At 42.3% G+C, this 23344-nt stretch overlaps 1 protein-coding gene across 1 annotated transcript in view; it reads left to right on the top strand.

The window, feature by feature from the left end:
• The window catches only part of LOC138289871 (sodium/hydrogen exchanger 9B2-like), a 301774-nt gene that overhangs the window by 169562 nt on the left and 108868 nt on the right, over positions 1-23344 (top strand). Inside the window, exon 7 of the mRNA XM_069230202.1 lies at positions 20464-20639. Coding sequence (XP_069086303.1) covers positions 20464-20639 — 176 coding nt within the window. The remainder of the gene's footprint in view (positions 1-20463; positions 20640-23344) is intronic.

A 23344-nucleotide genomic window follows, 5' to 3' on the forward strand; every position in this document is an offset into this window, starting at 1 on the left:
AGAAGAAAGAACACGCAGGACGGGGTGCAGAGAAGAACACAGATGAAGAAAGAAGAAAGAACACGCAGGTCGGGGTGCAGAGAAGAACACAGAAGGAGAAAGAACACGCAGGTCGGGGTGCAGAGGAGAAAGAAGAACACAGATGAAGAAAGAAGCAGGAAGAGAACGCGGTGAGGAAGAGGAGCGGGGCCGAGGAAGAGCAGAACACGCAGCAAGTGGGCTGCATAAGAGGAGCAGAGAGCGAAGTGGAAAATGGACAGCAGAGGTGCGGAGAGAGGTTGGAGGAGAGAGCGGAAGGCAGAAGACAGAGGTACAGGAAAAGAGAGGTGAGTAGCGCGGGGCTGGGCAAGGGGCTGGGCGGGGGGAGTACTTACTGTTTTAGCAGGTCTTGCTGGGAGGTGTCAGGAGCCTGCGCTGGTGGAGCTGCAGCAGCAGGGGGAGCGACCTACCCTCGGGTCAAGGGTTGCGGACTCTGCCACGCAGCGGCCGCCATAAGAGGGAGGCGGGGGGAGGAGGGGTCAGCTGGGGGCGGGGGCGGAAGGGGGGCGACGAATGGGAGCAGGGGGGGGGGGGGCCGAGCAGGAGGTGGCGGCGGGAAAGTGGAGGGTGGGGGGGTCAGGTAGAGGGGAGGGGAGAAAAGATAGGGGAGGGGGGGTTACAGAGGTGGAGGGGAGTAAGGAAGAACAGAAGAGGAGAAGAGTCAAGAAGAAGAGTAAAGAAGAAGAGACGAGTCAAGAACAGAAGAGAGAAGAGTCAAGAAGAAGAGTAAAGAAGAAGAGAAGAGTCAAGAGAGAAGAGAGAAGAGTCAAGAGAGAAGAAGAGTCAGGCAGACGAGGAGAGACCTGAGAAGCAGAGGGGAAGCGTCCAGAAGATGAGGAGAGGCCACAGAGAAAGAAAAGGAACACGCAGAGAAAAGTACAGAGGAGGAGAAAGAACACGCAGGTCGGGGTGCAGAGAAGAACACAGATGAACACAGATGAAGAACACAGATGAAGAAAGAACATGCAGGACGGGGTGCACAGAAGAACACAGATGAAGAATACAGAAGAAGAACACAGAGGATTGTCACAGGGATGTCACTTATAAGCACTCATTTGAAGGAGGCTTTAAGGTGGTGGCTAAGATTTAGTTTGGACAACACTGAGTGCCGGAAGTACCAGGAGGCATTATCAAATGCCTCATCTGCATTTAAGGCCATGGCAGTAATAGGGAATGATAGTGTTTTTGCCCTTTCAGTGATGTGGCGAAACAGTCTAACGTCGTGAGACGCTAGTCTGCCCTTGATAAATCCCGTTTGTGTTTGGTGTATGAGATGGGGAAGGACTTTTTCTAGTCTTAATATTGAATGTTTTATGTAGATTTTACATTTGATGTTTATCAGAGAGCTGGGCCTGGAGTGTTTGACTTCTAGAGTGTCCTTTCCGTCTATATGTAATCACTGTTATTGTGGTTTCCGAAGCCATGCCTGATATTTTCTCAGTGGACTCAAAAAGGTGGAATAAAGATTCCATGCAGGGTAATAGGTTTTTCTGGAAGTTTTTGTAGAAACTGATCGGGAAGCCGTCATTCCCTGGAGCTTTTCCAGGCTTGAGAGAGTTGATTGCCCGTTTAATTTATGTGGAGGAGATAGATTGATTATTATTGCATCGTGGGATGGTAGTTGTAGTTTGTCTAGGTATCTTTGACAATAACCAGGTGAGAATGTTGAGTTCGGGTTGCATAATTCTTTGTAATATTCCTGAAAGGTCTTGACAATTTTTGTTGGGTCAAAGACTGTATCTTCGGATTTATCTTTAATTGCGGTAATGAGATTATTGCTGTTTTAAAATTTTAATTAGTTTGCTAGAGTTCTACCTGCTTTATTAGATTCTTTACATTTTTTAATCCGATTATTTTGGACCCAAATGTGCGTTCTGGTGCTGATTATTTTATTGTATTCATATTTTGAGATTCATTTGAGATAGGAGCTCTGGATTTCATAATTTATTAAAATTATTTTCCAATTGATTTATGGATAGTTCTACTTTGTGTAATATTTTATTAGTGTACTTGTTTATGTTGGACATAACGTAAATGAGTTCTCCTCTTAATGTGCCTTTCATAGTGTTCCTTAGCGTTTCAGAAGACATTCTGTTAGTATTATTTTCACGGATGAAATTGTTAATGGCGCTGATTATTTTGTCATGTAACACTTGGTCTATTACTACCAAAGTTTTAATTCTCCATTGCTTTTCTTCGGGAATATTTGGGGATATAAGTGGTTCGAGGGAGACGCATGCATGGTCTGACACTATTATTATTGCTTCAATAGTAGGATTTTTAGTTTTCGATGTGAGGCGGTTATTTGTATGTAATCAGTTCTGGAAAGTGTGTTATGAGGGTGGTCATAGAAGAAAAACTCATTTCCTATGGGATTGAATATGTGCCATCTGTCATTTAAGCAGTGTTTTTTGCACAGAGCACACGGTATGAGTGTTCATTTTGCTAAATAGTGTATCAAGTCACAGCCAGCCAGAACATCCATGCACGTTATGTAGTCAGTATGGTACATGGGACGGTGATGTTTTTTAGTATATAGATGAATAATCCGGGGCACACAGGGCCATAGGGTGGCTGAAGCTGATATATAGAGGATAACAACCTCTAGCATTAATGGATATCAGGTGGAAGAATCTTCCGTGGCAGACGGGGGAGCTTGGAAGACTGTCAGTATGCCATCCCACAAAGCTGCTTGGGCTTACTTGCATAATCCAAGTATGTCCTCTTTATGAACAGTGACACTTTCTGCCAGTGCCCAAGCAGTTAAGGAACAGTCCCAAGCAATAGGCAAGGTGGTTGTAGGCAATTTACAGCTGCGTAAGCTTAATCATTTAGCAAGTAAGTCACCCAGGTCTATAAACCTAAGTTTCTTATTGCAGCATCAGATCCCCAATATACAGGTTTCCAATTAATGTAGTGCTAGGCGCTTCGTGCATTGTGCCAAATGGGTTGAAACCACATGCTAGGATGAATGTAAGGAAGGACATGACCACACCATGTGCAGAATATCGGCGTCAATGAGATGGCATCCGGGGCAGGCGACATTGGTGCATAAAAAGTATCAGTTTATTTTGCATGGGGTGAGGTAAGCTCTATGAAGAATGGAAAATTGGATAAGGTGGAAGTAGGCATTCAGCAGAACCCGAATGTGCCTCTCTAGGGCCCAGTTCCATTCCTCATCTGTGTCAGGAGCGGCCTAGTTCTGTCTCCCAGCCCTGGTTTAAAGGGTTGAGTGATATTGTTGTGTGGGCACGCAGGAATTCCGCTAACCTGGTCATTAAGTGTGTACCTGCATCCATGTCATGCATGTATTGTATTGTGCGATGTGTAGGATGCTCATACTGCATCTTTCCCCATTTACTCCCTAGCATCCTGAGCAGTGAGTTGTAGAGCATGAACTGTCCTGGAGGTAAACCCTCCTCAGCTATCAGGTTCTTCAATGGAGTTATGACACCATTTAGGTACAAGTGACCAAGTGTATGCCAGGTGGATAATTCCAGGGACGTTCTAGGTTGGCTAAAGGGTGGCTATTGCAGGGTGTGCTCAGTAATGGAAGCACTGGGGCATAGGGGATGACAGCTTTTGTATTAAAAAGACAGTGCTTGTAGCACCGGTAACTAACTAGCAAAAGGGCTGGATTGCGCAGCGGGTCGTTGCACAAGGATGAAATGAATGTAATATGACAGGCATGCCCCATGCCGGGGATACAGTTGCAGTGTCTGATAAGTAAAGGCCTGCCATCCAGCGGGCCACCCATTGAAACTGAGAATATTAACAAGTAATATTGCTCAAACTGTAGGACTGACAGTCCTCCTTGATCTTTCGATAGGTAGAGTTCTGTAGTGTCCATTAGCAGCATGTATTATGCCATATTAACGATTGCAGCATCTGTTTGATAATAACAAAAAGGTTTTAGGAATATAGAGGGGGAGATTTGCAAAATAATAAAGTAAACATGGTAGCATGGCCATTTTAATTAGAGCCAGGCGACCAGCCACTGAAAGGGAAAGGCAACTCCAGAATCCTATCTGGGTGCGCACAGACACTAGGACTCTGATGAGATTTATGCAGATGAATAATAGATCTATATCTCTAGATACTAAAATACACTGGGCTGCCAAGTCAAGCGGTTCCCGTTGAGGGAGGAGGCTGGGTCTCATACTGTAGGTTGGAACGGGAAGAGACAGGATTCGGTCGAGTTAACTTTTAATCCAGACAAGGCTGCAAAACTACTAAATATATTGTCCTCTACCTCTGGGCTGGTGGTGACATCACTGAGATATAATAGAAGATCATCTGTGTACAGAGACACCATGTGCAGACCGTCTCCTAATGGGATTTCCCAGGGTTGACTAAAGCCACAGAAAGCTAGTGCCAATGAAAAAAGTAGAGGAGAAAAAGAACAGCCCTGGTGTGTGCCTCTGGCTATCAGGACAGGATTAGAGATGAGGGGGCCTATCTTTAGCTGTATCAGTGGATTTGTGTTGAGAAGTTTAGTTAGTTTAATGCTACAATAGTCAAGGCCGTAAGGTAGCACCACATCAAACAGATAGGACCATTCCAAAGATTCAATTGCTTTCTCCAGGTCCAACACCATGCACCCAGATTGCGGCCTCTGTGATCTTTCCATATGACAGATTTCACTGCCCTCATTTGGGCCAAGATTTTTTCTGTGTGTTTGTAGTATAGTGGTCTAACAATCATTCATTGTGGTGTTTTCAAGTGGTGCAACACTCTCATCGGTACTGTAGGGGCCCTTTCATTTTTAAAGTCCCTCTTTAGGTCTATTTTTAGAGCTTGAGGTATACAGGTTTCCAGAAAGAACACACAACCATTATTCGTTTTCAGCATTTTTGGGCAGGCCAAAGATTCTGAGAACATTCAGTTCTTATCTTCAAGATTTGTAATCTCCTTTTCCAGGAGTGCAATTGTTTTCACAGTGAAAGTGTATTCCTTTTTGGAGTGAAAAAGTCTGGTCTACTACTCTGCTATTTCTGGATTCTGCTTTGTCTACTCTGGAGGTTATGTTCTGGAGCCCTTTCCTGGGGCCTTGCATTTCAAACTGTAAGATGCCAGTGTTTGTCTTTGCTGATCTGGTCAGGTCGTGTAGAGAGTTTAGTTTCTCCAGTATCAGATCTATGTTTGTCCCTGTGTCTGGTCTGTTTTTAGTTGGTGAGTCAGGGATTAGGGTGTAGTAAAGTACCCTCTTTCTTGGCATGGTTACCCTCTTTTTCTGCCTGATGTCAGTGCATTTGACTGTGTTCACTGGGATCCTGCTAACCAGGACCCCAGTGATTATGCTCTCTCTCCCAAAACCCTGTATATCACCCACAATTGGCACACTGGTGCCCCCTTATAAGTCCCTAGTATATGGTACCTAGGTACCCAGGGCATTCGGGTTCCAGGAGATCCCTACAGTCTGCAGCATATATTTTGCCACCCATAGAAGCCCAAGCAAAGGCTTCTGCAGGACTGCCATTGCAGTCTGCATGAAAAGGTGCAAGCACCCTTTCACTGCCATTTTTCACTACACCAAGTCACCCCTATGGCAGGCCTTCTAGCCCAGAAGGCAGGGTGAAAAGTACTGCAGAGGTGCCCCCACAAACTCAAAGTCCATTTTCCCAGACTTCGTGAGTGCGGAGACGCCCTTTTACGCGTGCACTGGACATAGGTCACTACTTATGTCCAGCTACATAATGGTAACTTCGTTTGGTATCAAACATGTTGAAATCATACCCCAAGGCTTCTGCAAGCATTGGTTCTATGATTCCATGTACTCGGGGGCTCCTTAGAGAACCCCAGTACTGCCGTTACAGCCTTCTGAAGGTTTCCATGCAGCCAACGCATCTACCACCTCCCAGACAGGTTTCTGCCCTCCTGTTGCTTGGGAAGCTCGAGCCCAGGAAGGTAGAACAAAGGATTTCCTTTGGGAGAGGGGTGTTACACCCTCTCCCTTTGGAAATAGGTGTTACAGGCTTGGGAGGAGTAGCCTCCACAAGCCACTGGAAATGCTTTAAAGGGCACATTTGGTGCCCTTCTTGCATAAACCAGTCTACTTCGGTTCAGGGACCCCCAGTCCCTGCTCTGGCATGAAACTGGACAAAGGAAAGGGGAGTAACCACTCCCCTGTCCATCACCACCCTAGGGGTGGTGCTCAGAGCTCCTCCAGAGGGTCCCTGGGTTTTGCTATCTTGGATTCAAGGTTGGCAGGGAACTTTAGAAGCATCTGAGTGGCCAGTGCCAGCAGGTGACATCAGAGCCCCCGCCTGATAGGTGGTCACCCAGCTAGGTGACCAATTCTCCTTTCAGGGCTATTTAGGGTCTCTCCTTTGGGAGGTTTCCCAGATTCGTATTGCAAGACTCCAGCAGGAATCCTCTGCCCCCTCCACTTCCACCTCTAACCGAAGAAACTGCATCTGGACTCTCCAGGACTCTACAAGCTGCAACAAAGAAGCAAGATGCCTTCTGCAACATTATGGGCCTGATTCTAACTTTGGAGGACGGTGTTAAACCGTCCCAAAAGTGGCGGATATACCACCTACCGTATTACGAGTCCATTATATCCTATGGAACTCGTAATACGGTAGGTGGTATATCCGCCACTTTTGGGACGGTTTAACACCGTCCTCCAAAGTTAGAATCAGGCCCTATATCTCCAGCTCCTTCTAGCAACTGCAACATTTCCCCATTCGTACATACTCTGAGGACAGTCCGTCTTCAGCCTGCATCAGAAGAAAGAATTGAATTGAAGGAGTCACTCCCCTGCTACTGCGACGAAGACCGGCTGCATGGATCCCCTCTCCTGCTGAGCTGTGTGGATCCTGCATCACAGGTGGTGGATTGAAGTAGTCCCGACAGTTCTCTCTTCCAACTATCCAGCTTGGATCAAGGTAATCCCTTGCCTGCCCACGCAGGACAGTACCCCTTTGCACCTCGTCATTTGCAGCTGCCAAAGGCTTGTTGGCATCCTTCCTCCAAGGTCTTTGTGCATCTTGAAGCTCCAGCCCCCAGCACTCCTTCCTGCAATGCACAGCTCCCTGAGTGATTCTCCGCTGCCGTAGGAGCCTTTTTCATAGTGCTGCATGGGCCTCTACTGCGACTTTCCTGTCCCCATCCTGTGGGACTCCTGTGGGTCCATTTTCCGCTAACTGCGCTCTTTGCAAACCCGACTTCAATCCTCCATCCGGCGTGGGACATCACCTACATCCTCCAGGAACCCGACTTCATCTTCTTGGGTGCAGTGCTGACTCTTCTTCTTCACCGGTGGTTCATCATTTGCACCTTCATCCTAGTGAGTAGGGGCTCCTGCCCTTCCTAGACTCTTCTGTGCTTCTTGGACTTGGTCCCCTCTTTCCACAGGTCCTCTGGTCCAGGAATCCACTGTTGGTGTCTTACAGTCTCTTCTGGGTTTTGCAATATTCTTCTTTACCTCTATGTGTGTATTCTGCAAGACTTACTGTGATTTTCTCCTGTTATCCTGGTCTGTGGGGAGGGTTGTGGTACTTACCTTTGGGCTTTCCTAGCCCCATTTCTCCCTAATGTGATTTTCACTACTTGCACTGTTTTCTAACTGTTTTTATGCTTATTTCTGCATACTAGTTAGTATAATTTGTGTATTAATTACCTCCTAAGGGAGCATAGTCTCTATAGTATTTTGATATTCATGTCACCAAAATAAAGTACTTTTATTTTTGTAACAGTGAGTGTTTTCTTTCATGCGTGTAAGTACTAAGTGTGATTACAGTGGTATTGCGTGAGCTTTGCATGTCTCCTAGATAAGCCTTTTGCTGCTCACCGACAGCTACCGCTAGAGAGCCTGGCTTCTAGACACTGACTACACTACACTAATAAGGGATACCTGAACCTGGTATTAGGTGCAAGTACCATAGGTACCCACCACATACCAGGCCAGCCTCCTGCATAGGGGTTCTAACTTTGTCCTCTTTTGGCACACTTTCTGTCCCTTTTTTATACTTCGACTTATCCATTGTCCACATGTTCTGTAAGAGATGTCTGCAAAAGTAAGCAATTTGATGATGCTGGATAATTTTGTTGTTAGGACGGGGTCGAAATTCAGTCAAGTACAATTAAATCAGCCTTCAGTTACAGTGAGTGTCAATATATTGCCCGATGCATCATGACGTATAGCTTGATGTGAACCTAAGCGTATCGCAGTCTGATTCTCCTAAGTGAGAGCAGTCATGTAGTGGCAGACGTTAGCATATAGTCTGTGCTGCTGTGCTATGTCAGTGGGTGTCAGGCAGTTTCGTTTATGAGGCAATCAGGTACATTGTCAATTATGCAATGCAGCACATGATATTGTTAACAGTATGTGGTGGTCTGAGAGGTTGCTGCTTTTCAGAGTGCCATCTTGATTATGATTGCGGAGCGCAGGATGGTTGTAACTGACATAGTTTAATTGAATGCAGAGTTTTTGCATTGTAAGGGGGGAATACATTGTGTGTTGGATCGCTCAATGCACAGAACGTGCTGAATGTGCTGGGTCCTCGATCTCTGTATCTCTGAAACACGCTGGAGAGCACACCATTTGAGTGCTTTCCAGGGGGCCACCATCTTGATTTTGTTTGTGGAGTGCTGGATGACTACAGACGGCGTTGTTCATTTCAATGCATAGTTCAATCAAATGAGCGGAGAGTGTGTTGCATGGTTGTGGTGTACATTGCGAACGTTGGAGCGCTGGCTCTCACTCTCCAAGCGCTTAGGTATATCTGGGTGGCCCCAGCATCTACAGATGGTCACAAGAGCCTACCATCTTGTTTGTAAGTCACTGGAATTTCTGTAACCTGCACTCCGCATGTAGGAATCTGATGTCAAATTGTGGGGTATACTCTGGCTCTTCACCTCTTTAGAAGCACTTGGCAGTACATGGGGAACAGCAGAGTCTGTTTTAATTTCTGTTGTGTGGCAGCTTTCTCCCATTGGCAGCAGAACAAACGGGCTAAGCGGCCATCTTGCTTAGGCTGAAGCCTAGCCCCTCCGAATTGCACATTTTAAAAATGATCTTTGTTCTTTATTTTTTCCTTAAAAATACTACAATCAGCAAATATTTGAACAGCATATGCACAGCCGAAATCAACTGGAATGTCACACCAGGTAGGTAAAGAAAAACAAAATAATTAATTTAAAGTTGCTGGTTAGTATATTACATCTGCCAAAACGGTGAAGTTTTGATATGTCCTGTATTTTTATCTGGCATGTACATGGGTCAGTGCAAGCCAGGCACTTCTATGGCAGCCCTCCAGCATAACGCACTTGACATATATTCCTTCTAAAAACTATGCACTTGTTCCAGGAGCATCCTGCCCACTCCTTGGCCCATATTTATGGATGGTTAGTGTTGCTTTAGAGCCATTCATTTTGGCACTGAAACAGCGCTAACCTAACTCCATATTTATATTTTGACGCTAGACCAGTCTAGCGTCAAAATATTGGAGTTAGCACCCTGTTTAGGATGCGCGAAACCACCTTGCGTCAATGAGATGCACAGTAGGCATTCCCATCTTAAATAAGACGCAAACCCCCTATCGCCATATTTATCTCCAGGGGCAGAAACGACGCACAAGGAGAAGGCAGACCTTAATAATGGTGCTAAACCCACCTAGCGCCATTATTTAACACCTGGGTCAGACCAGGGATTAGGGTGCAGGTAGGCTCATTTCCATGGTGGAACACCATGAAATGGGCACAAATATGCCCACCCCAAGCCCCAGGAACACCACCACCCAGACCACTGGGACACTACAGGAGGGGGACCCCATCCCAGGTAAGTATAATTTTTAATTTATTAAGTACCATTGGGGGCCCCATACATGGGGCCTACTGCCTGGCACAGGGTATGTTGGGCTTGCCCGGGGGACACTAGTCCTCTGTAGTGGGCATTGTGGTAGTGGTAAAAACTCCTGTCTACACCACGAAAGGAGTACTTTTATGGCTGCTTGGGCGTCATAAAATGACACTAGGCTGGTTAGCGGCATATATTTTGCCGCTAACCAGCCTACCGTCATTTCAGACTCATTAGCGCTATTTTCTTTAACACCATCACTGACAGTTCAGAAGTATTTTAAGGGTAGCTGAATGTGATCGTGAGTATACTACGTCACTGGTGTAATGTTTCATACCCATTCCCAAGAATAACGGATTCCGACGTGACGTAAAAGCTGTAATTCAAAGGTCAAAAAACTGAATGTAGTGACACAGAAAACATTTAATTTGGCTGAGGTGGAGCAAAGAAACGTGAATGGGTGAAAGGTTTCTCTTCAGCAGTATAGGGGAATAATAATGACAATAGAACTGTTGAAACTGCACATGAAAGATGCCTTGTGCAGAAAGGTAGTTTCACATTATTTTTATTTTAAAAAATGAAGTTCCATGAAAAGAGGAATTTGTTGCCTGACTTGTCTGTAGAAATTGAGACTGCGTAGGAGAAAACCACAGGTGCAATAAAGAAATCGGTTGATGCAAACATATCAAAATGACACACTTCTAAATTTTCTACCCAATATGTTTGCTAGTTCGGGCCAAATACTTAATGATCTCTAGGGGATTGGAGAGTTGATCCAGCAGAATGGAAATGAAAATGGACCCACAATGTGAAGTGTTGCTTCATTAGCTAAAGTATATTTTATGAAAATCAACTTTGTGCAAAATTCAATTTTCTTCTCAGACGTCAACAGCAAATTAAAAGTGGCACCCCAGTATTTCTGAAACTCCAACTGGTACTGCAAAGATGATGGGGACTGCAAGCTGTTTTCCTAACTTGTATGCTTGAGCATACGCTAGGATGCTGTTGAGCAGGTCTCTGACTGACATTTGCCCAAGATGAATATATTTAGGCGCAGATTGAAGAGGGTTTAGCGCTTCCTTGCAACACATTAGTGTCATTGTTTTTACGCTAATGTGGCCCAACAAGGCCAATATCATGGTGCCAGATTTACAAAGAGGCGCAATGCGTGCATTGCACCACTTTGTAATCCCTTGTGCCACGTTATGCCTGCTCCAGGCATAATGTATGCAAGGGGGGCGTTACCCCACTAGGGGGGGCAATAAAATGGGCCAATGAAATCTAAAAGTTTTCTTTGCTCCATTTTTAGCTGCATTTTTAATGCCTGTACAGAGCAGGTGTTAAAAGGAGGCACACCATTGTTTTCGAAAATGTTTGACACTAATCCTGCAAAGCACCAAACTAGCGTCAAACATTTTGACACTAGTCCCCTAACTACCGCCATGGTGCGCCATATGTTAAATATGGCGCACCCATGGTAGCATTAGGGTGGCATTAAAGGGTGCAAGAAAAGCGGTGCTGCATTGGATGCAGCACCACTTTTCTTGAATCAGGCCCTTAATTTCCACCCCCCCATTGGTGTCAAAGATTTCCTGGCTGCTTTCTATCAGATAAAATACAAGCTTGTTACAGTTAATGATGGTGACAAAAACGATTTATTTTGTTTGAGTAGAAATGTGGCTTACAACAGCCCACTGAAGTAAAAACTTAAGGTGTCATTAAGAAAAAGCTTGCACAAATAGCATGAATAAGAAGCGCGGTTAATCAACAATCATGATGGAGTCCAAGAGGGACAGTTAATGAGCTGTTAAAGGGATTTAATTCTGGATTTGCTTTTTACCTTTGTGCTTTCATTTATGACTCTGTCTGCTAAATTGGCGTATTGCCATCTTTCCCTGTTGTGTTAAATGGATAATATCTGTTTTTCGTAATTCTAAATTAAAATCTGTATATGTTTAATTATGGTGGGTGTGAGCCGGTGTTTTCATGCATGGTGTTGTCACATTGCGTCCGAATAATAGTCAAAGTTTTAGGCTTCTGAGGGTGGCCACCCTCGGTCCAACACAGATCCTTTTTCTTTGGTGTAGCACTCAGCACCTCAGTGCTTTCCTGAAATGCCACCTTCTTCGGAGACATCACCACTACAAAAGACAGGCGTGAAGAAGCATCCGCCATTACTGCCACTCTGTCCTAAGTGCTTTTGCACCAATTCAGATAATGCTTGGAGTTCTCCTGGAGGCCACAAATTCACCAATTGCTCAGGTTGGCCACAAATCTCGTTTTCCTAAACTAATCTGAAGGAAGTGGCAAACGTCCCTGATAATCTTCCTGGTGTAGTAGGCCTTGCCTACATTGAGTTCTAGAGACAATAGCTCACTGACTCTGTTAAGCTCATCTTGCTGAACGGATTTTAAAAATCAGCCCCTTTTGCCCAGAATCTACAGTATTGTTCCGAGTACAGCTCATAAGCAAATATGTATCGGCTCTCAGCTTTATAGCAAAATCAGGTATGGAGTGGGGGAATTTGAAAGAGTGTAAGGTGTGAGCCACAATGAGGAAAATACACCAGTGAAGCACGCCGTTATTTGCATTGTGTGGGTACATATTATTCAAACAAAATCAGTTATAACCTTTGCCACCGTCCTGGATTACAGTGCAGACTTAGCATTTTGGTTAAAATAAACAGGCACTTGCACATTCTTGGGACCTCCTTATGAGAGCTGTCCTGAACTGGCGTAACATATGCTAATTAAAAAAGGGGCGGGGAGGCAGACATTGCTTTGTGCCTATAGTCCCACATCACAGAGTACCAGAGAGTACCAGAAATGGTCTGAAGTAGCAATGCAGCCAGTCTGAACTTTGCCTTTATTTAAAGAGAAGTTGTTTTACAGTCTGTTCGGGAAATGGATTTCATGGTCCCTAAAATCTTGGCATACTACTGATAAAAATCAAATCTAAATGTTACTATATTCCAAGGTAAAAAGTGCGATCAGAGTCGTGCTGGCTTTTTGTTTTACTTCGCATAGCGGAAAGGTTATTTCCCATAAGCAGTTTCTAATGGTATTCCATCTGTGCATTAAAGCCTCCTTATTATTTTAAATTTCACAGTGTGTGCCAAACGTTTTGTATGTAAAGAATAACCATATGCCATGAGGTCTAGGAATAATTGTTTGTGATATTATATTGCGATAACAAAATAATCACATATGTTGTAATTTATTATTTTCATTAGTATTTGTAGTTTCGTGGAATCATATTTAATTTTGCAGACCCAACGTAATATCTAGGCCACATTTTGAAAATCTCACATACATTAGCACATTTTTATTTTTTAAGAGGGTATTAATTTCGTGTCCATGTTTATTAGCAAATGTCACATTAAAATCATTATTCTTTGTTTAGTGCTTTGTTGAGACTCCGTCATGGCATCGATTTTTGGTCTTATCAAGCTTATCCATATTGAGGTCATTTAAATTTTCATTAACTTGATAAAGATTTAGTATCGACATTCTTGACTTTGGTTGTCCCGGGGCTCTCTGACTGTGCTCCTTGTTGGTTTTACTCTGTGCTGGCCAAAACCGACACTTTTTTAGGTGCACATAGGCCGACGAAGGCTCCTTGGAGATAGTGGACGGTGTACGAGTATCTCCTTGCACTTAGCATACTGTGTGAAACAGGGCAAGTCCACACTAGAATTCATAGCCTGACTAAGTTCTTTTGGGCATCTAAATGTCAGATGTTCCCTTGGATGCCATTGAGGGGTTACTGGAACTGTAGTTGCAATTCCTGTGACTTTTTCTTTAACTTCTGAGACTTTCCAAATTTTGCTGAGCTTTCTAATACCTCCGCACCCACCGGACCAGGGATATTGTTTATATAGTGCTTTGCCTCCTAATACTAGAGTTAGCAAGGAGCTGTTAGCCAGGGATTAGTTAGAATTCACTAGGATCTGGACCTATAACACTTATGGTACCTCTTGCTGTGCATGTAGCTGCTTTCAGTCTGATTCTCCGAAGCTGGAACTAATTCCAGTTTTAAATTTTGTTGTATATTTTTATCCAGTTTCTCTAATGGCATGATGGTCAAAAGGTGTGCAGTGTCACTCATACGACGCCATAGCGATCAATGGTCATAGAATGTCACATGCTAGTATGTTATCAGGGTGTCAAATGATGCATAATGGCACCACTAAGTCAAGATTATGTCATGGAAGTCGAGCACAAAATGTTGAGGGCAGAGGGGAGTTTCCACACTAGGCCAAACTGGGACAGGCTGTACAGTTAAATCTCTGGTTCCTAATAAAGGCTATTGGAATTGGAGACCCCAGCCTTCATGCACTATCAATGCATCCATTCTTGTGAGACAAGAATAGCAGGCCTAGGTATTTCATTGAACACAGCACGTCATTGTTCTAACAGGAATAAGGGTGTGTACCATCTTTGAAATTCGTAATAGATTTTATTTTCTGCCTTGCTAGAATTCTAGTATTAAACTAGCGCTTAGAAGTTGCAGAAATAAAGTAGGGTTGCTATGTATAAAGAGGAGCTATCTTGTTAGAATGGCATCTTTTATTCATGCTTTTGGTAACAATTGCAACTGTCATATTATTTGTATTCATTGTGGTTAAAATTCGTGTTGTGTGCTCTAGACTAGATTAGGTGCAGAGGCAGGAATGATGTCCAAGTTTGGACCTTGGACCTTGTGACCCTGATTGTGCCCACCCACAGAAAGTGTAGGAAGTGCAGCCTTGAGATCTCCTGTCGGCTGCGCACCTTCTCTGGATCCACTGTGACCAGGTGTGATTTGCACTGCGCACGGACTGCTGCTCTGCAGCGCAATGCGGGTTTGCTCTGTCTTCGTGGGCTGCTGCGGACTCCTGTTGGGCTGGTTGTCTTTCACCTCTCTCCTTTCTCCACAAGAAACCTAGCCAGTATCCCTTGCAGAGCTGAGGCGGGTAAGAGGGCTGAGGGGGGATCTGCTTTGCTTCGCTGCCCTGGGGCTGGGCCTGCCTCGCTGGCCTCTGCTGCTTCCCTGCTGGCTGGTTTCCTCAGCCTGCGGGGCAGTGATAGTTCAGTATTTATATGGTGCAGGAAATAAAGACCAGGTTTGGAAGGAGACACGAGGACTGAAGTCTCTTTTACAACATATACCATGTGGGTGGAGGCAGTGATCATAGGTAGACAAGGTTTGGTTTCTAAGCAAGCAGCTTTACGTTATTTTAATTAAACTGATGCTCCATGAAGGTTTGTCCTGGACGTTTCATTAATGCTCATGCCACTTTGCTCTACCCACCATCTGCTGCTCTACACTGATGACCTTGCTGTACCTGCTGCACAAGAACGCAGCAGCTGCTGAACTGAATTCACCGTGGATTGAGGTCGCGGGATGGCCGATTAGAGGTTGTTGCTTCCGAAAAGTGTCAAAGTCTCAAGGACAACTTTTTATTGAATTTATTCTGGATTGTCATCCTGTGTTCATTTCTAGTTGAAGAGCTTTTCTTCTCAGGGGCATCCCAGCATCCAGACATGGTGGCTCCGGCCTCAACCTCAATCCTCTTTGGGTGTGGTCAAGAGGCTTCTTGTGGGCTGTCAACCATGGTTCCCAGCCTCCACACAGAAGGATTTCTGGAGAGAGTGTGCAGGCAGCTTGGGACAAAGACGTGGGTGCTGTGAGTAAGAAGCTTCAATCTATGTTGCCCGAGAAAGTAACTCAAATCATATTACCAAAGAAAGCAGTATACAAGGAGTTCTATAAAAGGCATATAATTGGAGAGGTGGGTTGGACGTCACTGCACAAGTACAGCAGCGAAAAATAACAGCACAGCTCATTAAGAAGCACACGGAGGGGTTAACTATCTAGGCAGAGTGTGCCCCGTGATTCATTGCTAGGGTTGTGTTATAAAAGCTAGTCAGTGAATTTTAACGAGATGCCAGGCGTAACGATAACTAACAAATCAGCAAGCCCTAAGAGGAAGGACAAGGGCAAGACGCACCATGAAGCAAATGTTAACAGCCTTGAAAAAAGGTCAGGGCTGCGACTCCTGGAGAAAGATGGGAGTATACAAAAAGGATCTGAAGGCTCCTCTATAAGTGAGGCCGGATCTCCATCGGTCACCCTAGCCTCCTCAATAACAACTTTTTATGGATAAGTATTTTAAGAACAATAAAGATGAGGAAGATGAAGGCACAGTAAGTTGACTTAGCCAGGAAAAAAATGAATGTCAGAGTGTGCAAATAAGGAGAGATGAAGAGGTAATTTACTTCAGAATTTGGAGTCACATCTTAATGGCAATCGCTGTGTAGGCTTATTGATGAATTTTCAAGATTCACAAGACCCAGATTTTGAGATGTGTCTTATTGATCCATGGTTTCATCACTCCAGTTGCCAATCACATTGTCTCATTCCAGTGTGGGAGAAGACAATGCCATTTCTGAAACAGATGTGTTAAAGAAAATAAAATGTCTGATCTTGACGATGAGACAGTGAGAGAAGAAGACAGGACACAAGACCTATTCTCCTCCTTAAATACCACTACATTCTCTTCAATGCTCAATATGCTACTGTTAATACAATAAAACCCTACATGGTGTTTTTGAAACAATAGTTTTAAATCACAAAGAGATCAAATCACAAACCATTCTGTTAAAGAGCATTACTTGTGAGCTAAGAGAAATAAATAAAGGCAAGCTAACACTTGTTAGGCGAGTTGTGGTAACATCTAACAATGAGGTACATGTAGTAGGAGACAAGATGGGATCAAAAGAGGTGAATACAGGAAATGGGGATGAGGTGTACATTTTATATAGACCCACGCTAGTTAGAAGATTTGGGGAATGTTCATATGGTAACAAAAGGTTAATAGGAAATATAGAGAATATAGGAACCCAACAAAAGCAGAAGAGAAGATCTCTGCTAAGGTGAAAATACAGAAGAAAATTATGAGGAAGGGAAATGAAAAATGTGTTGCAGAATGTAGCAGTAAGAGATGCCAGCACAGAGTTTATATAAATGTAGGGAAAAAGAAGTCTGATGGCATCACTAAGCACACCAAAGGGAAGATGATGAAAGCAAATTCTGTTGAATCCTCAGTTGTGTCTCATAATTGTAAGAGGAATAATAAGACATCTCTAGATAAATGAGAGTATGCTGATAATGTAAAGATAAAAAGGGCTGATGGTTTTACATCGGTGAATGAAGTAAAGAGGCAGGTTAATGGCAAATTTCTGGACAAAGAAATTGATTGCATATAGCTGGATTTTAGTAAGAGAGCAAAAAAACGAAAAGTACTAATTAAAAGTACCATCTTGGTATTTAAAAAAAACATTTTGTAAACTTGAATGTAATTACCTCAAATGTTCTCAAACATGTAGGATTTGTTAACAGTAGGTATGGGAGGGAGGTGACAAAGGTTTGCTTCTTCTCGCTTTTGATGAGAAGATTGGTGGCTGACGCAGAACAGGACTTGAAAAATAATGAAATACAGTTGGTTGGATTTGAAGAAATCAATAAGTTGGAGGATAGAGAGTTTTTGAGGAAGCAAGGTGCCCTAACTACAAAGAAAATCTATACATCATGTGATGAATGACTAGGAAGACCAACCAAAAGGCAAGTGAATGATAGAAAAGGGAAAATTATAGTTGTGGTGCAGAAGGCTGAGAATATGTGCATTAAGGCAGATAATCGCTTTAGCGTTCTTGAAAATGAGACAGATAGAAACTCTCTTGTAAGATTAGGATGAAAGCATCCTGCACACAAGGGTTATATGTTGGAATGTTCATGGGCTATAGAGGCTAATCAAGTTAGATAATATGAACACATTTACACAAAGTTTGTGCATCTTTATTCTCCCGTCTTTCCTAGTGATTTGAGGTGAGCATCTGGGGGCTTAGAGAGCTTGGCTTAGATGAATATTGCAATGGATGTTTGTACCTTAGTAGCTAAATGCTTGTGGATCCAAATTACTGAGATGAAATTATTTTCTAATTCTGCACTGTTAACAGCTGCTGTTTTGGTAAATGTGTATGTGTCTCTGGGAAATATGATATATAATGATTATCAGCTAATCTAATTAGAGGAAGATCTGTGTACTTTACTGATGCATCCCTCGCAGAGTTTGGTTATGCTTATGGGTGACTTTAACACCAAACTATGCAAAAAAGATGAAATAAGCTGGGAAGTGCCTTTGGATTATGATATATCTAAAGCAATAATTATACATTCAACAAGGTCAGGTTTTGACAGACAATTTAATGAGATGCTAGTCAATTTGGGGCTATTATGCACTAATGGTTTGATTTAATGGGGATATTGTGGCAAAAGAAGCTTTTAGATTTGGCAAATAGGAGTGTCCCATTGATTATAATATGTGATTTGTCACTTTCACCTATAATTAGGTTTTAGGGTTCTTCAAGAAACTGGGAGTTATCACTTTCCTCTAACCATGCATTTCAGACCCGCAATAGGTAAGGGCATCAGATCCCCCTTCCGCTATTGGTGGAATGTTCCAGAGGGGAATAGTCCATCTTGTAGAAAAACAAATTGAGCTACTTGTCAAATTACGCATTTGTTTAGAAATTTATGGATTAAGACTATCAAAAGGACATTGTTCAATTGATATAAGAAATTTATGATAAAAGTAGTTGACTGAAGAAAAAGCATAGTAGCAATTGGACAAGGGTCTAATTGAATCAAGAAGGCCTGTTGTCCCTTTATACAAGAGTAGCTTAATGGCACTCACTTTGTTCACCATCCATATATCAGAGGTATGCCATATTTGGGCAAATGTGCGACCATTCTCTCCTAAAATCGAAGTTGATTTGGTAATTATGGATGTTACTCCAGTCAGGCTACAAAGGAAATTGGAGACTTTTGAAGATTACTGTGATAAGAAAAGATTGTTAATTCATATGGATAACACCAAGACGTGGGTGTTTGGCCGTCAAAAGGGCAAACATCAATGGTTCATTAACTGGGCAAGGTTAGAGGAAGTTACCTCCTAGAGGTATCTTCACCTCCTTTTTGGGTCAAATTTATAATGGAAATCTCATCTGAACTCGGTGAAAACACAGGCACTTCCCTGTGCCACTGACCACGCACATTTAATAGCGTCGTTGGTGGTTATCACATGATCCCAGCTTTAAAAGCTTTTAAAGCAATGGTACAAACAAAATGTCTTTATGGTACGGAAATCTTTTGCATGAGTGGATATTATGATTAGTATTAGCTGGAAGGCCAGTGTCTTAAAAACACCTGTTTAGACGCCCTCAATCATCCATGGTTCTAGTAATAAGAATAGAACTTAACTTGTCTCCTGGTACCATATTTTTACGAAACTGTGGTTAAGATTTTGGAACAAGCTTTTACTGAACGTAGAGGATAAAATCTCTAACTTTTGTAAAAATTAGCTCTTAAATAGTGTGATCTGTTGTGGACTGCGAGTGTTAGGAAACTTTTAAAGAAGTTTTACACTTTGTTTTCCTTTCACTCTCCCACTGAATGACTGCCTCCAAAAATGTCAAGGATGGACGCAAACATGGAAATGGAGGTTTTATCTAGAGACTATGACTATGTGTATCTAGCTATGAAAACTTCAGTAATTCACGTATTAGAATCATGGGGATGTGCATCCGTATACTATAAGTCCCTGGCTTGTGAAATTTTGTATCGAACTCCAGATTGGGCATTAACCTGTATTTGAATCGTATGAAATTACCCGACACAACTCTTAGAGCTGGTGGTCTTTGTGTCTGGAATTTAAATATGAAATGTTCTAGTGTTCACATTTTATTGGATTGTTGGTTTTATGTTTAAGAAAAGTGTAGATTATTAAAGCCTATTTTAATGATATATGATTTCAGTGCACAGTATGTAGCTCTAAAGTTTTTATGTGCTATGCACTAAGTGGATGTAATAATTGCACCTAGTAAATTTTTACAAGCAATTGGAAAGAAATTAGGGGGAATTAACATGTTTGATGATTTTTAATAAGCCATATTTTAATATATTCTTACTAATTTATGAATTTAGCTTTTTTTGTGTGAAATAGGCTTTTGTTTATTTTCGATGTTCTGAATAGTTTAATGGACTCAGTTCTTGATAAGCTTTTCCCTCTGTACACTAGAGAAGAATTTTAGTTTTAAAATGAACATTTAAAATGTCTTTAGTGTTCTAGTGAATATTGAGTGTGGTATTTCTTAATGAAAAAAAAGCGTTGGGGTTCCACTAATTGTCCTTGTAATATCTCATGTGAGTGATCATTACTGGAATATATCTCGCTTAGATAGTGCTCACTGGACTGTGTAATGGTTGCCATACAGCTAGTAAACTGGTTTGTGTTGGATCATTGACTAAGTCCTTAATGCCAGGCTAAAAGACCATCCTCTGTGTTTATAGAAAAATCCAGATAGTATCAGTACAACGCAAGCACCTTATATTGTAGCCATAACTGTTTTTGGCACTTCCCATCTAATGACACCTCTCAAGTATGTGTTTTGTTCTTACACTTGATGTGGCAGTGGTGGTTAGTCTTGCCCATCTGAGAGAGCCAGTTGATGTTTGAATTTCGGTCTGAAGTAGATCCCGTCTGAGAAATAGTTGTTAAACTGCTTGCTTGCATGTTTTAGCTTTGTTTTAGGCGCAGTATCTCCTGCTGTTGTTGTCCCCTCAATGCTGGTGCTGCAAAATGCTGGATATGGAGTTGACCAGGGAATTCCTACCTTGCTAATGGCTGCTGGCAGCTTTGACGACATTTTAGCAATCACTGGTTTTAACACCTGCTTGGGAATGGCATTCTCCTCAGGTAGGACCTGCGACTTATTTAGCTACCCATCATCTGACAACTAACCTGTCACTCATACACAAGTAAAGAAAATTTTAAAATTCAATCTGCAACTCAGCTCTCCAGTTGTTCTTTATGTTTCAATTGTTATTTAAATTTTCATCTGTGTAAACATTGAAGACTTGATGTGTTTCAAATGCATTGAGTAGGATTAACCATCATGCCAACATCTTTGACAGGTCACTGTGCAATTCTGCATATTAAAGACCACCTTTAAATGAGTAGAACATAAAATACCAGATTTTCTAAATTATTTTGTGAGATCTCAACAATTCAGCCGCTATTATATAACTATTAACTCAGTCTGGCTAATGCTGCACCAACTATCTACATTAAAGACTATTAGGCCTGATCTCTGCAGGGTTAAGCAAGTGCCCTCCTGGTTAAGAACCACATCACTGTAGGTGTTCACATTTCTCCTTATTAACATATCTAAAGGAAGAAATGTATTTTCGCAAGGGGACGGCTTCTGTACTGCATTTCCTCTCTCCCTGTCATTTGATTAAAAAAACTAGCACCTCTGCACAACTGACGTGCAAGACTCAGTGAGCACATCCGACGTCACCGTTAGATGCGACCTATCGAGGCTTCCTGTCCGCTAGGATCATGTTATTGCAAATCCATTTTAGCAAATGTGATAAAGGTACAGAACCAACATAAACGGCAGGTAGTTGCCAATCTACTACCCAACTTAATTTTTGTTGAATGCGGCACTAGCCTAGTTTGTACATTTGATTAATAATGAGCTGTTTGCAGACAATAATCACAGTATGAAAACAAGGGCAATAATATTGGTTTGCCTAAATTTATTTTGTATTTGCATTCCTAGTTTTAGTTAAAATACAGTTGCCACATTTGACTTTAAGTGGTTTCATTGTAATTTTATCAATCATAAATTATAAAAAAATTAAAAAGGCTCTGTAATGAACATCTGGCTTATAACTGAAAGCACCTCTTTAGTCACTGATGAGTTCGAGCACTCAGTAAGTCAACATACATGCACTATCACTCATCGGTTCTCATGCATCCATTCACCCTCCCTCCCCCCACTGACTCATTTGTGTATTCACCCACTCACCCATTCACGATAAAGCAGACACACAAACTCAACAACTGCGTGGAAGAATAAACGTAGAAAAAGAAAACATGCTGCCACCTAAATTTGGAAAACATATGCTAGAAAATAAAAAAGTAAAAATGTACATACCAATGGGCTGCTGTCTTGCAAAGATATTGGACACAGTGTATCAAAGTTTTAAAGTTCCAACATAGCTGCCACGTTTGGAAGTAATGTGTCGGTCATCATGGAGCAAAAAAAAGGTACACTATCTACATTATCATTCCTTGGCCACTCAGTAAACATTGCACAGAACACTCATCTTGGAATGTTAAAGTATCCAATGTATAGTGTATCACTGTTGTACGGATCCAAGGTGGCTAACCCTCGAACAGACCAAAGAGGGCTATACAACCCCAATGTCTACCAAGTTTTTTATTAATTTTTTTAATAATAGGCCTTGGGAGGCCTAAATACCCACTGCGCCCGCCTAAGGAGTTTCACAGAACCAATCTTCTGCCCCCAGCGTTTGTCAGATAGAGTGACCAAAATAAATATCCTTGCATACTGTATTAATCTGTGAGATTCTGTGTAACATAATGTATGTCTACCTACTTTTAAAAAAGTGCAATATCTATTAACCCATCAACGTCTATTGGCATTAACATAATAACACAGTAATTAATCCAGGCCTACTGTCTTTGTTGTACTCTTTAATAAAAAAACACGATCAGACCCATGGCATTTGAAATAACATTTCCTAACAAACCAATGAGGCCGATATCTTTTGTCACTGGCTCAGCTGACCTATTATATTGAGCATAAGTTTTCCTGCAAGGTAACCATCAAATACAGTCCTAACATTAGAAATATATAAAGAATTAGATAGAGTTGGTGTAGGAAGCTGGCTCTGTATACAGTATATCAAAATGAGATATAGTGTGCACAGAGTCCAGGGGTTCCCCAGAGGCTTCATAGAGGCTAAAGTAGATAATACTAATGCTCTCTTTTGTGGTAGTGTGGTCGAGCAGTGAGGCTTATCAGAGGGTATTGCAAAGCATTTGTTGTACACACACAGACAATAGAAGAAGCACACACTCAATGATTTAACTCCAGACCAATGGTTTTATATAGCAAAAATGTTCTTAATTTATTTCTAGAACCACAATATTCTGGTTGCAGGTAAGTACTTCAATAGTTTAGTATTTCACACATGTATCAACAGTACTTTGTTTGCAATTGGTAAGTTACACAGTTTTTGAAATATTGGCAATAATCTGTTTTAAAACTTGACACAGTGCAATTTTCAGAAACAGTTCCTGGGGGAAAGAACAGTTAGTTTGGTTTACAGGTAAGTACAACACTTACAGTTCCAGTCTTCGGAGGTTAGGAAATCCACCGGTTGAGGTTCAAGTTAACCCCAAACACCCACCACCAGCAACACGGGGCCAGCTGAGTGCAGAGGACAAAGTGTAGGCAAAATTAACGTGGGCTTCTGTGGAGACTGCGGGCACTCGATTTCAGATCTGCAGTTAGGTAAGTACCAGCAACTTCAGAGGGCAGACCTGAGGGGTTTAGAAGAGCACTGGGGGGCACAAGTAGGCACCAA

The sequence above is a fragment of the Pleurodeles waltl genome, chromosome 1_1 (assembly GCF_031143425.1).
Source record: "Pleurodeles waltl isolate 20211129_DDA chromosome 1_1, aPleWal1.hap1.20221129, whole genome shotgun sequence".
Classification (NCBI taxonomy): Eukaryota; Metazoa; Chordata; class Amphibia; order Caudata; family Salamandridae; genus Pleurodeles; species Pleurodeles waltl.